At 46.8% G+C, this 14,539-nt stretch overlaps 1 protein-coding gene across 4 annotated transcripts in view; it reads right to left on the bottom strand.

Annotated features, from left to right (window-relative positions):
* Positions 1-14,539, bottom strand: part of LOC138265346 (eukaryotic translation initiation factor 4 gamma 1-like) — a 29,907-nt gene that overhangs the window by 10,586 nt on the left and 4,782 nt on the right. For all 4 annotated transcript variants that reach the window (XM_069212980.1, XM_069212979.1, XM_069212981.1 and 1 more), the window contains one exon: positions 2,926-3,049. In XM_069212980.1, coding sequence (XP_069069081.1) covers positions 2,926-2,991 — 66 coding nt within the window. In that variant the 5' untranslated portion in view covers positions 2,992-3,049. The remainder of the gene's footprint in view (positions 1-2,925; positions 3,050-14,539) is intronic.

The raw sequence follows: 14,539 nt of genomic DNA, 5'->3' as shown, positions 1-14,539 counted from the left end.
GACACTCCAGCTAGTGGAGTTGCCCGCCCCCTCCGGCCACGGCCCCCACTTTTGGCGGCAAGGCCGGAGGAAACAAAGAAAACAACAAGGAGGAGTCACTGGCCAGTCAGGACAGCCCCTAAGGTGTCCTGAGCTGAAGTGACTCTAACTTTTAGAAATCCTCCATCTTGCAGATGGAGGATTCCCCCAATAGGATTAGGGATGTGACCCCCTCCCCTTGGGAGGAGGCACAAAGAGGATGTACTCACCCTCAGGGTTAGTAGCCATTGGCTACTAACCCCCCAGACCTAAACACGCCCTTAAATTTAGTATTTAAGGGCTTCCCTGAACCTAGAAAAATAGATTCCTGCAACTAACAAGAAGAAGAGGACTGCTGAGCTGAAAAACCCCTGCAGAGGAAGAACAGAAGACACCAACTGCTTTGGCCCCAGACTTACCGGCCTGTCTCCTGCCTTCCAAAGAAACCTGCTCCAGCGACGCTTTCCAAGGGACCAGCGACCTCTGAATCCTCTGAGGACTGCCCTGCTTCAAGAAAGACAAGAAACTCCCGAGGACAGCGGCACTGCTCCAAAAGAACTGCAACTTTGTTTCAAGGAGCAGATTTAAAGACCCCTGCAACTCCCCGCAAGAAGCGTGAGACTTGCAACACTGCACCCGGCGACCCCGACTCGACTGGTGGAGAACCAACACCTCAAGGAGGACCCTCCGGCGACTCCAAGACTGTGAGTAACCAAAGTTGTCCCCCCTGAGCCCCCACAGCGACGCCTGCAGAGGGAATCCCGAGGCTCCCCCTGACCGCGACTGCCTGAACTCCATTTCCCGACGGCTGGAAAAGACCCTGCACCCGCAGCCCCCAGCACCTGAAGGAACGGAACTCCTGTGCAGGAGTGACCCCCAGGAGGCCCTCTCCCTTGCCCAGGTGGTGGCCACCCCGAGGAGCCCCCCCTTGCCTGCCTGCATCGCTGAAGAGACCCCTTGGTCTCCCATAGGAAACTATTGGAAACCCGACGCGTGTTCCCACACTGCACCCGGCCGCCCCCGCGCTGCTGAGGGTGTACTTTTTGTGCTGACTCGTGTCCCCCCCGGTGCCCTACAAAACCCCCCTGGTCTGCCCTCCGAAGACGCGGGTACTTACCTGCTGGCAGACTGGAACCGGGGCACCCCCTTCTCTCCATTGAAGCCTATGTGTTTTGGGCACCTCTTTGACCTTTGCACCTGACCGGCCCTGAGCTGCTGGTGTGATAACTTTGGGGTTGCTCTGAACCCCCAACGGTGGGCTACCTTGGACCAAAAACTGAAACCTGTAAGTGACTTACTTACCTGTTAAAACTAACAATACTTTACCTCCCCCAGGAACTGTGAAAATTGCACTGTGTTCACTTTTAAAACAGCTTATTGTGTTTTATGTAAAAAGTATACATGCTAATGTAATGATTCAACGTTCCTAAAGTACTTACCTGCAATACCTTTCAAATGAGATATTACATGTAGAATTTGAACCTGTGGTTCTTAAAATAAACTAAGAAAAGTTATTTTTCTATAACAAAACCTATTGGCTGGATTTGTCTCTGAGTGTGTGTTCCTCATTTATTGCCTGTGTGTATGTACAACAAATGCTTAACACTACTCCTTTGATAAGCCTACTGCTCAACCACACTACCACAAAATAGAGCATTAGTATTATCTCTTTTTGCCACTATCTTACCTCTAAGGGGAACCCTTGGATTCTGTGCATGCTATTCTTTACTTTGAAATAGCACATACAGAGCCAACTTCCTACACACATTTTCCCCCATATTGCACTCCCTGCTTCTATCAGCTTTAGCAAGGGCTAAACAAGAGGACTCACTATTTTCATTGAACTCCTAATTGGTGAAGTGCTGAAAAGGGTTCCAAAAACCATCTGTGTCCCTCACTACTGATCCTCGACTGAACCAAAACCGAAGAAAGGACTTCAGTGTTTTACCAACAGTTTGCGTGTGGAAGCGGCTAGAAGTGGGGCCATGTGAAGCATAAACATTAGTCCTGTCACATCATTGGAGTTCCACAAAACGACCATGTAATAAACTAGCAGAATCACCTCAAACACATCTGACTCACATTAACACCAGAACCCAATATTACAAAACAAAACAATTTCCCGGACTCAGTTATGAGTTAGGCTCTTTGAAAGAACTGCGCAAAAGGATTACACCGTCTTCAGACCAAACTTCTGAGAGGGTCCACTCATCGATCAACTAAAGGTCCACATAGTCTTAATGCCTCAGGGACCCAGTGATTCACACGCGCAGGATGATCTGATCAAAAGGTGATCAGAATAAAAATACTCCTAATGTCTCAGGGACCCAGTGGTTGGTACGTGCAGGGTGATCTGATCAAAGGGTGGTCAGATGTTCTCGGCTGAAAATACTGATATACCCTTTGCATTGATGTGTCCAACTTCATTTTATGCCCTCAAATTTAAATTATGAGACAGATTTTATTTGCTAAACAGTAAGCGATCATAACCCTCTTTCCCGATAAGGTCCCAAGACTGATATGTACAAGAGTGAATTGATTCCTTCAGTTATGAGTCCTGATCAGGACAATTCACTGATAAGCACTGGGTAAATTTCCTCATAACTGAGGTCCAACCAAAAGCCTTCTCATTCGAATACAAATGTTGATCAGATCCCCTCACTCACTAATCCTAGAAATATCTTTGAGGTTTGTACCAAAATACTCCCCCTATATATTAGTGCACCCTATAGTTCTATCTCAATATACTGAGTACAAAAATATTGACTTGCAACACTATAGACTGCAAGACACCCACTTTCACAGTATCATTAAGAAAAGCATACACATGGTGATGCACTGCAATACTAAATACTATTTGCAAAAAGGCACCCAGGAGGTGCTGAAGGAAAAGGCAATGGTACTTACATGGTCGCTCTCTGGCTTCAGGCTCAAGTCTGCAAATGACAGGGTACAGTCAGGATTAGTATTCATTCCTGCTATTCTGTCAGAATTTAGGAGGGTCGGGAAAAGCCAATTTGTGCGACTGCACCTGGTGAGTACATGAATTTTACAATTAAAAACCACGATCTCATTACATGTTAGACAAACAAAAGCCAATGCTACAAATCTTGACCAGGACAGAATTAGTTTCTGCAAGAAAAAACATTTAAATCCACTTTTCTAACACAATGGCTATAGGAAAAGCAGGCAGAAGTGCTATAAGACTATTAGAAAAGTCCAAGAACTGAGTGTTTAATATTCTGATATAAACAAGGAGAAACATATAGACGAGCATTGTAATGTCAGTGCTGCAGGGCTATTGCAGCCATTAGTGGCCCGAGCCATTTCATTGTCTTCAATAGATCTCCCAGCATCCCAATGCTCTAATATATGTTATATGATTTACGTTCTATGTCACATCATGCTACGTCATACTCTAGAGCAGTTATGAAGGGCATGCACACCTCTAGGGTCTCTTGGCTCTAAGAACAGAGGAAACCATAACAACTTCTAACATCTCACAGGGAAAGGGAGGCAGAGTGATAATGAAGAGTGTTGATCACCAAGAAAGAGCTTCACTCTTTTTCTAAAGCCAAACTCTGCTAGGGTCGATGGGGAGCGTGCTCCAAAGAGTTGAAGGCCCAAGGTGACCTTCTGAGTATGGTCTACTAGGAAGGAGAACAATCAAGATGGATTGACTCTGACCATGGTCAACAGTGACAAAGGCAACTCACAGAGCTAATGGGTGAAACTGCCCTCACACTGGTCATGCTGATCACTCCTGTCACAACGGTGGCCACCATGGTGTCTGTACTATCTCAGGGGAGGAAAATCCACCCGGGGATCATTTCTATTGAATTCAATACTCAATTTCTTACCAACAAGATGTTCCAAAATTAACATAATGGCTATACTGGTGAGGCAAGTCTTGTTAGGTTAGTGAAAACACAGCGTCCAAAATAAAGTATGAAAGCTCCGATTATAGGAACTTAAAAAATAAAAATTGAAGAATTTATTACACCCTCTATATCGGTGCTTCCCAAACTTTATAGAACCACAAACCAATTTTTAAAACGACAAACTTTCGCAAATCACCTAGCTTTAAGGGGCATGAGGTGGGCGATTTTTTTAATGTTGCTAATGCATCATTTGGTACCCCATTGTCATTTACAGGCAGCACATTTCAAGTTGAAATGTTAACTAAATTTGCACAGTCATACATTTTTACTGATAAAACTATACTGCACACAAATGGTAGTGTGTGCAAATCGGGTTGCAGTGAATATTTATTATTTGGCATCAGCAAGTAGTGTCTTGATTTGTTCTGATACTATTCAAATCTTTATTTCCATCACGTCACAATTACAAAAAAAAATTATTCATTCTAGCTTTCCTAACGGCTGAATCTGTACACTTCAGTTACCAATATTTACATTTTGTTGTGTGTTCAAAAAAATGACATCCTATAGCCTGTCCTCTCACACTTCATGTACCCCAGTAAGATTGTCATATAATTCACTTTACTTTTCTTTCTCTGGCTGCAAAGTGAGAGGAGTTTGTAGGCAGCAATCCCCATGTTAAAACACATAAAAGCAGAAGATGTTGTGGGTTCATTTCAGAGCCTAGGCCCGGCTGTACTTCCAATTAAAAGAAACAAACATTGGCAAAGCCAATTTGTTTCGCCTTTGTTATTTATTTTGCAATCTATCTTGCTAACTGGATTATAAATATTTGAAAAAGATTATAATAATGTTTGTTTACATTTGATAAATCTTTAATAGTTGTTTATGTTGTGATGTACATAGAATTAATATCCCAGGGTTCCAAATCCATAATTTGTATCTTGTTTAATATGGCATTCTATTAAAATATCGTAGATTGCACTGCACCTGCCGCACCATTCAAACATACCCCGTTTACTGCAAGGCAACCGCAATTGTGACTGTCTGTTAAGTAGGAAAATATAGTAATATTTGTTTTTTAGAGACGTTCTAACAACCTTTTGCTCTAGTATTTTACCTTAGACCTGTGCCCTATGCCCTAGTTACGTGCTCTAATTTCATTTTATTCATTTTATTTCATTTTAGCGTAACTAGCTTTTAGCGGGTTTGTTTCAGTATTCTAATCAGCTGCTATTTCGTGAATGTGTTGTTTATTGCTTTCAGTGCACAACATTTCACAGTGTACCTATGCGCCAGGTGGCCCAGTGCGGTACATGATATTCCATCGTAATATTGCTGCCACATGAGCGTGTAGATAGCTTTGATGCTTATGCACATAACCACCTCAGTCCTATTTCTGAGAAGTCAATAGGTTTGTTATAAAAACAATGTGCATGCCAGAAGATGATTGGAGAGGTCATTCCGACCAGGATATCTATCCACACCGTACGCCGTTCTCAATGCTACCTTGCTGACCTCAGCCCTGTCTCTACAACCAGCCAAGAAGGTGGTGCGCAGACCTCTGTTTTCAGGTAATGGGGGTGGGTGCTCTATCCTTGCCCCAGGTACGGGCAGATTTGGGCTATCACTACTATGCTACCAGTAGAAGCTAGGTGTTAGGTAGGAGGCCTACATACAAGTTTATTCCAATATACTTGGGTTGTTTGTTTCCTTTTCACTGATTGTAACAATCCTAATTGTACTATGTCTCATCTTCCTAATAACTGCAGCTCATATATTTTATCATAGATTGCAGTCTTTTCAATAAATGTATTTAAACTATCCTGCATCGCTTTCTTTTTGCTTACATGTGTGTATAGGACTTTGCCAATGTGTGTAAGGGGTGAGACTTGTCAACCACACATTCCCTGAGGAGTTGCAGAGTGTCATGCGTCAGGACGCCACTAATCACCTTTACTTTCTACGTCTGGGTGCGGTGCTGCTCAGTAGACGAAAGGGTTAGGCCAACAGCTACCAGGTGGTGTTGGAGTGACTTAATCACCCACAAGGGGTGATGCTCCCGCCAAAATCCAGCAGTCTCATTCCCATAACGAGAGTTCAATGGCAAAGACATAACTTGATATTTGACCTTTTTTTGAAGCGCAGTGAATGTGACGAGATACATATAGAATATAAAGGCATCCATATTTATTGCTTGGACTTTCATGACCCACCAAAAACCGTCTTCTGACCACGGGCCACAGTTTGTGAAACACTTTTATATATAGTCATATAGCTGTTCCAATCAATCAGAGCAACAGACACGTGTTTCACGAAGAATGGGAGCTTCTTCCCAGCAACTGATTCTTGCAAATAATCACATTTTTAAGTTCTCATTTATAACCTCAAGAATCATATTATATGCCGGTGGTTGTGTATTCGTATATGTTTTCCATCAGCCTGCCATAATTAGCTAATCAAACATGCAACATTTAAATGGCAGGATGCTACAAGTAAAACTAGTTCAGCTGAAAAAAAGGACTAAGCCAAAAAAAAAAACAGGGTACGGTGGCACAGCTTTTCCAAGACATTCAGAGCACTTTACTTCCCAATAAGCACTCATAAAATACTGGGGAAAACAGAATACAGTAAATAATGACTATGCACTTGTCATTTAAGGGATGCCATTTCAAAGCAAGAGCAAAAAAAATATTAGCTATTGTGAAGATGCATACTTGAAAAGCATACATTGCTATTACAAGCCATAAATATCTGATGTTGGAGTTTTAAAAAAATGCATTGCTCTAACAAAAATCAAACTCATGCTAACTTAGAAGAGCATAGGTCTTAGACTTTACCTTGCCTGTGACGTTTGTTTGTTGCCAATGTTTATATCACATGGGTAAATTTGTATTTTGATGTTTCAGTAGAATAATGAAGGTAAGAAAGGTAATTTGTTGTGTCAGCACAATTGTATGTGTCCGATATCTAACCTAGGTTTCATGGTAGAATTATGTAAAAATTTAACTTTATTTGTTCTAGTACAGGTAGAATTTGGGAGAAGTCCATGTTTTTTTTTATAAAGAAATTTTATTGATTTTATGAAAACAAGAAAATACAAATACAAATATCATAACACCAACTGGTGTTTGGGGACGGTTAATCCCTGGACCAAATCAGGGCTCCGTAGAGCATATCTATACACAGAAATAATAGTTAGTAGTTTATATTTAAACTCCATGAGGGTATCACATTCAAAGTCGCATTGCTCCCAGGCTAAAGGCATGCCGCATCCTCCCACTTCCCCCACACTTTGCTGTACTTGTTTGGGCACCCCCTGGCCTCGTACACCAGCCTCTCACGCTGTGTGCACCAATCCACTCCACGTCTCCATTTATTCAATGCCGGCGCCACTCCGGCCTTCCAATCTGCCATTATATCTCTCTTGGCCACCAAACATGCCATTCCCAAGAAAATCTTGTCTGCTCTCCTTAGACCCGACTCACCCATGACCCCCAGTAAAAGCGGTAATGGGGTCACCTCGATATCCTCCCACAGGGCCTTAGAGACCTCCCCTATGACCGCCCTCCAGTAAATCTTTATAACTGAGCATGCACAAACTATATGGAAGAAGTCAGCATCTGGACCAGAGCATCAGGGACAGCCAGCTGTGGTTCGGAGGCCCGCTTTATGTAATCTGATAGGAGTGAGATATACCGTGTGCAGATATAGGGTCTGTAGTAACCGGAATCGCGTAGCCATAGTTAGGGTCCGAGGGGCCATCAACACCTCCACCCTGTCCTCCTCTTCCTCCATCGGTCCCACCCAATCCTCCCATTTCCAGCAGAGCCCCTCAAGGGGACAGGTAGTGTTGGCCACTAAGGAACGGTATATCTGGGAGACTCCACCCTTGCCTAAATTTCCCATCAACACTTTCGCCTCCATAGGACTGCATTCGGGAACGCCATCTCCCGCTCGTATGTGCACTGACAAAGCGTGGCGAAACTGAAGGTATTTATGGAATTGTGTCTTATTTAGCGAGAAGAGTCCCTGGAGCTCCTCGAAGGACCGCGCATGCGATCCCCCAGCGTGGAGATTCCTATGTTGTCCCACCTCTGGAATCCCTGCAGCCCAGCGACATCCACAAGTAGTTTTCCGTATCAGAGCGGGGCCTGCTGGGTGAGGCGACCGCACCATCCCGACACCTTCTGGGTTGCACGCCACCCCATTATGACCATTTTTGTCACATCTGGGACATTCCTAGGGATCGGGCCACCATGCATGGCATCGAAGACCCCATGGTAGCTCAGTGATTGAAGCTCCAATCGGTATGCGGGTCAGTCCAACCACCTCCTACCCAGTCATTGATTACGAGCAGATGCATTGCAAGGTAGTAATAGTGAATGTTGGACAATCCCAACCCTCCATCAGAAGCTCCATGTTAATAGAATTATGGGAAAATTGAAATGTATTATTCTGCAGTGTTTCACATGGATTAATTATGATTAGACCATTCGGTAGGAACCATGTACAGCTGTGCTGAATGTATGAAATCCTTTATCCGGAACCCCATGAAGGCTTGGTGCAGATGTCAAGAGCTCTTTCCCTGAAAGGAATCCCTGCCAGTTTGCACTCTCATTTTAACTCTGTATTTTGCTGTCCTGAGCATTACTAAGGGCCTTATTACGAGTGTGGTGGTCCAAGGACCGCCACACTTACGGTGACAGTGCACCGCCAAAATTGCCGCAATTTTGGCGGTCCGACTGCCACATTATGACTCTGGCGGTGGAACCGCTGTCCCTACCGGGAAGATGGTTCCCGATGGCATGACAATGGTGTAAAGAAATGGCTCCCTGTTGCAGTTACCCCCCACTTTTTGCCTGATGCTGACTTGACTGAGAAGTGTGCAGGGACCCTGCTAACCAGGCCCCAGCACCAGTGTTCTTTCACCTAAAATGTACCATTATTTCCACAATTGGCACAACCCTGGCACCTAGGTAAGTCCCTTGTAACTGGTACCCCTGGTAGCAAGGGCCCTGATGCCAGGGAATGTCTCTAAGGGCTGCAGCATGTCTTATGCCACCCTAGGGACCCCTCACTCAGCACAGACACACTGCTTACCAGCTTGTGTGTGCTGGTGGGGAGAAAAGGACTAAGTCGACATGGCATTCCCCTCAGGGTGCCATGCCAACCTCACACTGCCTATGGCATAGTTAAGTCACCCCTCTAATAGGCCTTACAGCCCTAAGGCAGGGTGCACTATACCACAGGTGAGGGCATAGGTGCATGAGCACTATGCCCCTAAGGGCCTTATTACGAGTGTGGTGGTCCAAGGACCGCCACACTTACGGTGACAGTGGACCGCCAAAATTGCCGCAATTTTGGCGGTCCGACTGCCACATTATGACTCTGGCGGTGGAACCGCTGTCCTTACCGGGAAGATGGTTCCCGATGGCATGACAATGGTCTGAGTTGAACTCAGTCAGGGCGGCGCTGAACTCAGCATTGCCTGGCTGATTACAACTCCCCTTACTGCCAGCCTTTCCATGGCAGTCTGACCATCATGGGAAGGCTGGGATTAAGGATGTGCTGGGGACCACAGGTGGGGCCCCTACTCTGCCCATGCATATGGTATGGGCAGTGCAGGGGCCCCCGGCCACACGCCATCGGAAAGCACAGTGTGCTTGTCGGCCTACTCTGTGCTACGGTATAGGACTCGGCTAGCACTGTTCCTGGCGGAAATGCTCTATTACAATGTTCTCACTGGTCAACCCAGCGGAAAACAGTGTGATGGGGGCGGGGCGCCACCAATATGACAGTGGTGTCCTCCCGCGGCATTGGCGGTCGGCTGGTCCGACCGCCAATGTTGTTATGAGCCCCTAAGCTCTTTGATTGAATCTGCGTTCAGCCTGAACTATTCATTCTGATCAATTGATTTACTGATTTGGCCATACTATTCGATATATTATGTGACTAAAAATCCGAAAATAAACCTTTTAGGTTTAAGCTTGCTCCATCAGTCATTTTTCACATGTTAATTTTAACGGTCATTTAAAATGCCAAAAGAGAACCAGATTCAGTCCGGAACACCAAAATCCAACAGAGAATAACACCTCTCCCGCTACATCAATAGAAACTAATAGAGCACGCCAAAACATTCTACTTCAATCACATACATAAAACACTCAATTCCCCTGTTACCTTAAAATACAGAGTGGGATACAAAAAGGCTAGAGTAGGAAGTTGGCTCTATATATACTATCTCAAAATAAGAGAGGGTGTGCACAGAGTCCAAAGGTTCCCCTTAGAGGTAAGATAGTGGCAAAATTAAATAATACTAATGCGCTGTTTTGTGGTAGTGTGGTCGAGCAGTAGGCTTATCAGAGGGTAGTGTTAAGCATTTGTTGTACACACACAGGCAATAAATGAGGAACACACACTCAAAGACGTAACTCCAGGCCAATGGTTTTTATTTAGAAAAATATATTTTCTTAATTTATTTTTAGAACCACAAGTTCAAGATTTTAAGTAAATACATAAAATGCAAGGTACTCCACACAGGTAAGTTAGGAACTTTGAATTAGAGCAATAACATATACAGTTTTTGTTAAAATGGCAATAAGCTATTTTAAAAGTGAACAGTGCAAAAATCAACAGTTCCTGGGGGAGGTAAGTATGGTTAAGTTTCTGAGGTAAGTAAAGCACTTACACAGTCAGTCTCCTGGGTAAAGGCAGCCCACATTTGGGAGTTCAAGGCGACCCTAAAGTCACCACACCAGCAACACAGGGCCGGTCAGGTGCAGAGGTCAAAGGAGGGCCCAAAACACATAGGCGCCTATGGAGAACAGGGGTGCTCCGGTTACAGTCTGCCAGCAGGTAAGTACCTGCGTCCTTGGGGAACAGACCAGGGGCGGTTTGTAGAGTACTGGTGGGGACACAAACAGGCACACAAAACACCCCCTCAGCGGCACATGGGTGGCCGGGTGCAGTGTGCAAAGTTGGAGTCGGGTTTGCTATAGAAAGCAAAGGAGGGAGCCAGGGGTCACTTAGGCGACGCAGACAGGGCACTGGGGGGCTTCTCGGACCAGCCAGTGACTGGGCTAGGCAGAGGGCAGCCTGATAGTCACTCCTGCACTGGAGTTTGGTTCCGCTCGGTGCTGGGGGCTGCTGGTGCAGTGCTGCCTGTTACCAGGCAGTCGTGATCAGGGGGAGCCTCTGAATCCTCTCTGCAGGCATCGCTGAGGGAGGGGGTCGTCTCAGGTTACTCACGAGGTCGTAGCCTAGGATTCCTCCCTGCAGTGTGGGTTCTCTGAAGCTCGAGCCGGGAGCGTCGGGTGAAGAGTGTGAAGTCTCACTCTTCCGACGGGAAGAGTGAGTCCTTTAGGAGTTGCTTCTTTGTTGCAAAGATGTTGCTGTAGTAGAACAGTGCCGCTGTTCTCAGGAGTTTCTTGGCCCTTTGGGTACAGGGCAGTCCTCGGAGTCCTCAGAGGTTGCTGGTCCCTGTCGGATGCGTCGCTGTCTAGGTTCTGGAGACAGGTCAGTAGGGCTGGGAGCAAGTCAGTTGTTGTCTCCGTCGTCTCTGCAGGGCTTTCAGATCAGCAGTCCTTCTTCTTTGTGTAGGTTGCAGGAATCTGATTTCCTGGTGTAGGAAGTTGGCTCTGTATGTACTATTTCAAAGTAAGAAATAGCATGCACAGAGTCCAAGGGTTCCCCTTAGAGGTAAGATAGTGGCAAAAAGAGATAATTCTAATGCTCTATTTTGTGGTAGTGTGGTCGAGCAGTAGGCTTATCAGAGGGTAGTGTTAAGCATTTGTTGTACATACATACACACAGGCAATAAATGAGGAACACACACTCAAAGACAATTCCAGGCCAATAGGTTTTTGTATAGAAAAATATATTTTCTTAGTTTATTTTAAGAACCACATGTTCCAGATTTACAATCAATACTTCAAATGAAAGGTACTTCACTTAGGTATCATAGGAACTTTGAATCAGCAAAATAGCATGTACAGTTTTGGCAAAAATGGCAATAAGCTATTTTAAAACTAGACACAATGCAAATTTCAACAGTTCCTGGGGGAGGTAAGTATTTGTTAGTTTTGCAGGTAAGTAAATCACCTACAGGGTTCAAAGTTGGGTCCAAAGTAGCCCACCATTGGGGGTTCAGGGCAACCCCAAAGTTACCACACCAGCAGCTCAGGGCCGGTCAGGTGCAGAGGTCAAAGTGGTGCCCAAAACGCATAGACTTCAATGGAGAAGGGGGTGCCCCGGTTCCAGTCTGCCAGCAGGTAGGTACCCGCGACTTCGGAGGGCTGACCAGGGGGGTTTTGTAGGGCACCGGGGGGGAACACAAGTCAGCACAAAAAGTACACCATCAGCGGCACGGGGTGGCCGGGTGCAGAGTGCAAACAGGCGTCGGGTTTGCAATGGAGTTCCATGGGAGACCCCGGGGTCTCTTCAGCGAAGCAGGCAGGCAAGGGGGGGGGGCTCCTCGGGGTAGCCACCACCTGGGCAAGGGAGAGGGCCACCTCGGGGTCGCTTCTGCACTGGAGGTCAGATCCTTCAGGCCCTGGGGGCTGCGGGTGCAGGGTCTTTACCAGGCGTCGGGTTCTTGGAAGCAGGCAGTCGCGGTCAGGGGGAGCCTCTGGATTCCCTCTGCAGGCATCGCTAGGGGGGGGCTCAGTGGGGTCAACTCTGGCTACTCACAGGGTCGCAGTCACCGGGGAGTCCTCCCTGTGGTGTTTGTTCTCCACAAGTCGAGGCGGGGGCGTCGGGTGCAGAGTGCAAAGTCTCACGCTTCCGGCGGGAAACGTGTGTTGTTTCAAAGTTGCTTCTTTGTTGCAAAGTTGCAGTCTCTGGTGAACAGAGCCGCTGTCCTCTGGAGTTCTTGGTCCTTCTAGATGCAGGGTAGTCCTCTGAGGCTTCAGAGGTTGCTGGACCCTGGGGAACGCGTCGCTGGAGCAGTGTCTTTAGAAGTGGGGGGACAAGCCGGTAGAGCTGGGGCCAAAGCAGTTGGTGTCTCCGTCTTCTCTGCGGGTTTTTCAGTTCAGCAGTCCTCTTCTTCTTAGTTTGCAGGAATCTATCTTGCTGCGTTCTGGGAGCCCCTAAATACTCGATTTAGGGGTGTGTTTAGGTCTGGGGCGTTAGTAGCCAATGGCAACTAGCCCTGAGGGTGGCTACACCCTCTTTGTGCCTCCTCCCTGAGGGGAGGGGGGCACATCCCTATCCCTATTGGGGGAATCCTCCATCTGCAAGATGGAGGATTTCTAAAAGTCAGAGTAACCTCAGCTCAGGACACCTTAGGGACTGTCCTGACTGGCCAGTGACTCCTCCTTGTTTTTCTCATTATCTCTCCTGGACTTGCCGCCAAAAGTGGGGGCTGTGTCCAGGGGGTGGGCATCTCCACTAGCTGGAGTGCCCTGGGGCATTGTAACACGAAGCCTGAGCCTTTGAGGCTCACTGCTAGGTGTTACAGTTCCTGCAGGGGGGAGGTGTGAAGCACCTTCACCCAGAGCAGGCTTTTGTTTCTGTCCTCAGAGAGCACAAAGGCCCTCACCACATGGGGTCAGAAACTCATCTCTCAGCAGCAGGCTGGCACAGACCAGTCAGTCCTGCACTGAACAATTGGGTAAAATACAGGGGGCATTTCTAAGATGCCCTCTGTGTGCATTTTTTTTATAAATCCAACACTGGCATCAGTGTGGGTTTATTATTCTGAGAAGTTTGATACCAAACTTCCCAGTATTCAGTGTAGCCATTATGGAGCTGTGGAGTTCGTTTTTGACAGACTCCCAGACCATATACTCTTATGGCTACCCTGCACTTACAATGTCTAAGGTTTTGCTTAGACACTGTAGGGGCATATTGCTCATGCACCTACGCCCTCACCTGTGGTATAGTGCGCCCTGCCTTAGGACTGTGAGGCCTGCTAGAGGGGTGACTTACCTATGCCACAGGCAGTGTGAGGTTGGCATGGCACCCTGAGGGGAGTGCCATGTCGACTTAGTCATTTTCTCCCCACCAGCACACAAGCTGGCAAGCAGTGTGTCTGTGCTGAGTGAGGGGTCCCTAGGGTGGCATAAGACATGCTGCAGCCCTTAGAGACCTTCCCTGGCATCAGGGCCCTTGGTACCAGGGGTACCAGTTACAAGGGACTTACCTGGGTGCCAGGGTTGTGCCAATTGTGGAGACAACTGGACATTTTAGGTGAAAGAACACTGGTGCTGGGGCCTGGTTAGCAGGGTCCCAGCACACTTTCAATCATAACTGGCGTCAATAAAAGTAAAGTCAGCATCAGTATCAGGCAAAAAGTGGGGGGTAACTGCAACAGGGAGCCATTTCTTTACACCTGGGTTCTGGGTTGCCCCTAAATACTGAATTTAGGGGTGTGTTTAGGTCAGTGGCTACTGTCCTGCAGGGTGGCTACACCCTCTTTATGCCTTCTCCCTGAGGGGAGGGGGGCACATCCTTAATCCTATTGGGGGAATCCTCCAATCTCAAGATGGAGGATTTCTAAAGGCAGGGGTCACCTCAGCTCAGGACACCTTAGGGGCTGTCCTGACTGGTGGGTGACTCATCCTTGTTTTTCTCATTATCCTCTCCTGCCTTGCCGCCAAAAGTGGGGGCAGTGGCCGGAGGGGCGGGCATCTCCACTA

This window comes from Pleurodeles waltl, chromosome 11 (genome assembly GCF_031143425.1).
Source record: "Pleurodeles waltl isolate 20211129_DDA chromosome 11, aPleWal1.hap1.20221129, whole genome shotgun sequence".
Taxonomy (NCBI): domain Eukaryota; kingdom Metazoa; phylum Chordata; class Amphibia; order Caudata; family Salamandridae; genus Pleurodeles; species Pleurodeles waltl.
This window is presented reverse-complemented; position numbering and strand designations above follow the sequence as displayed.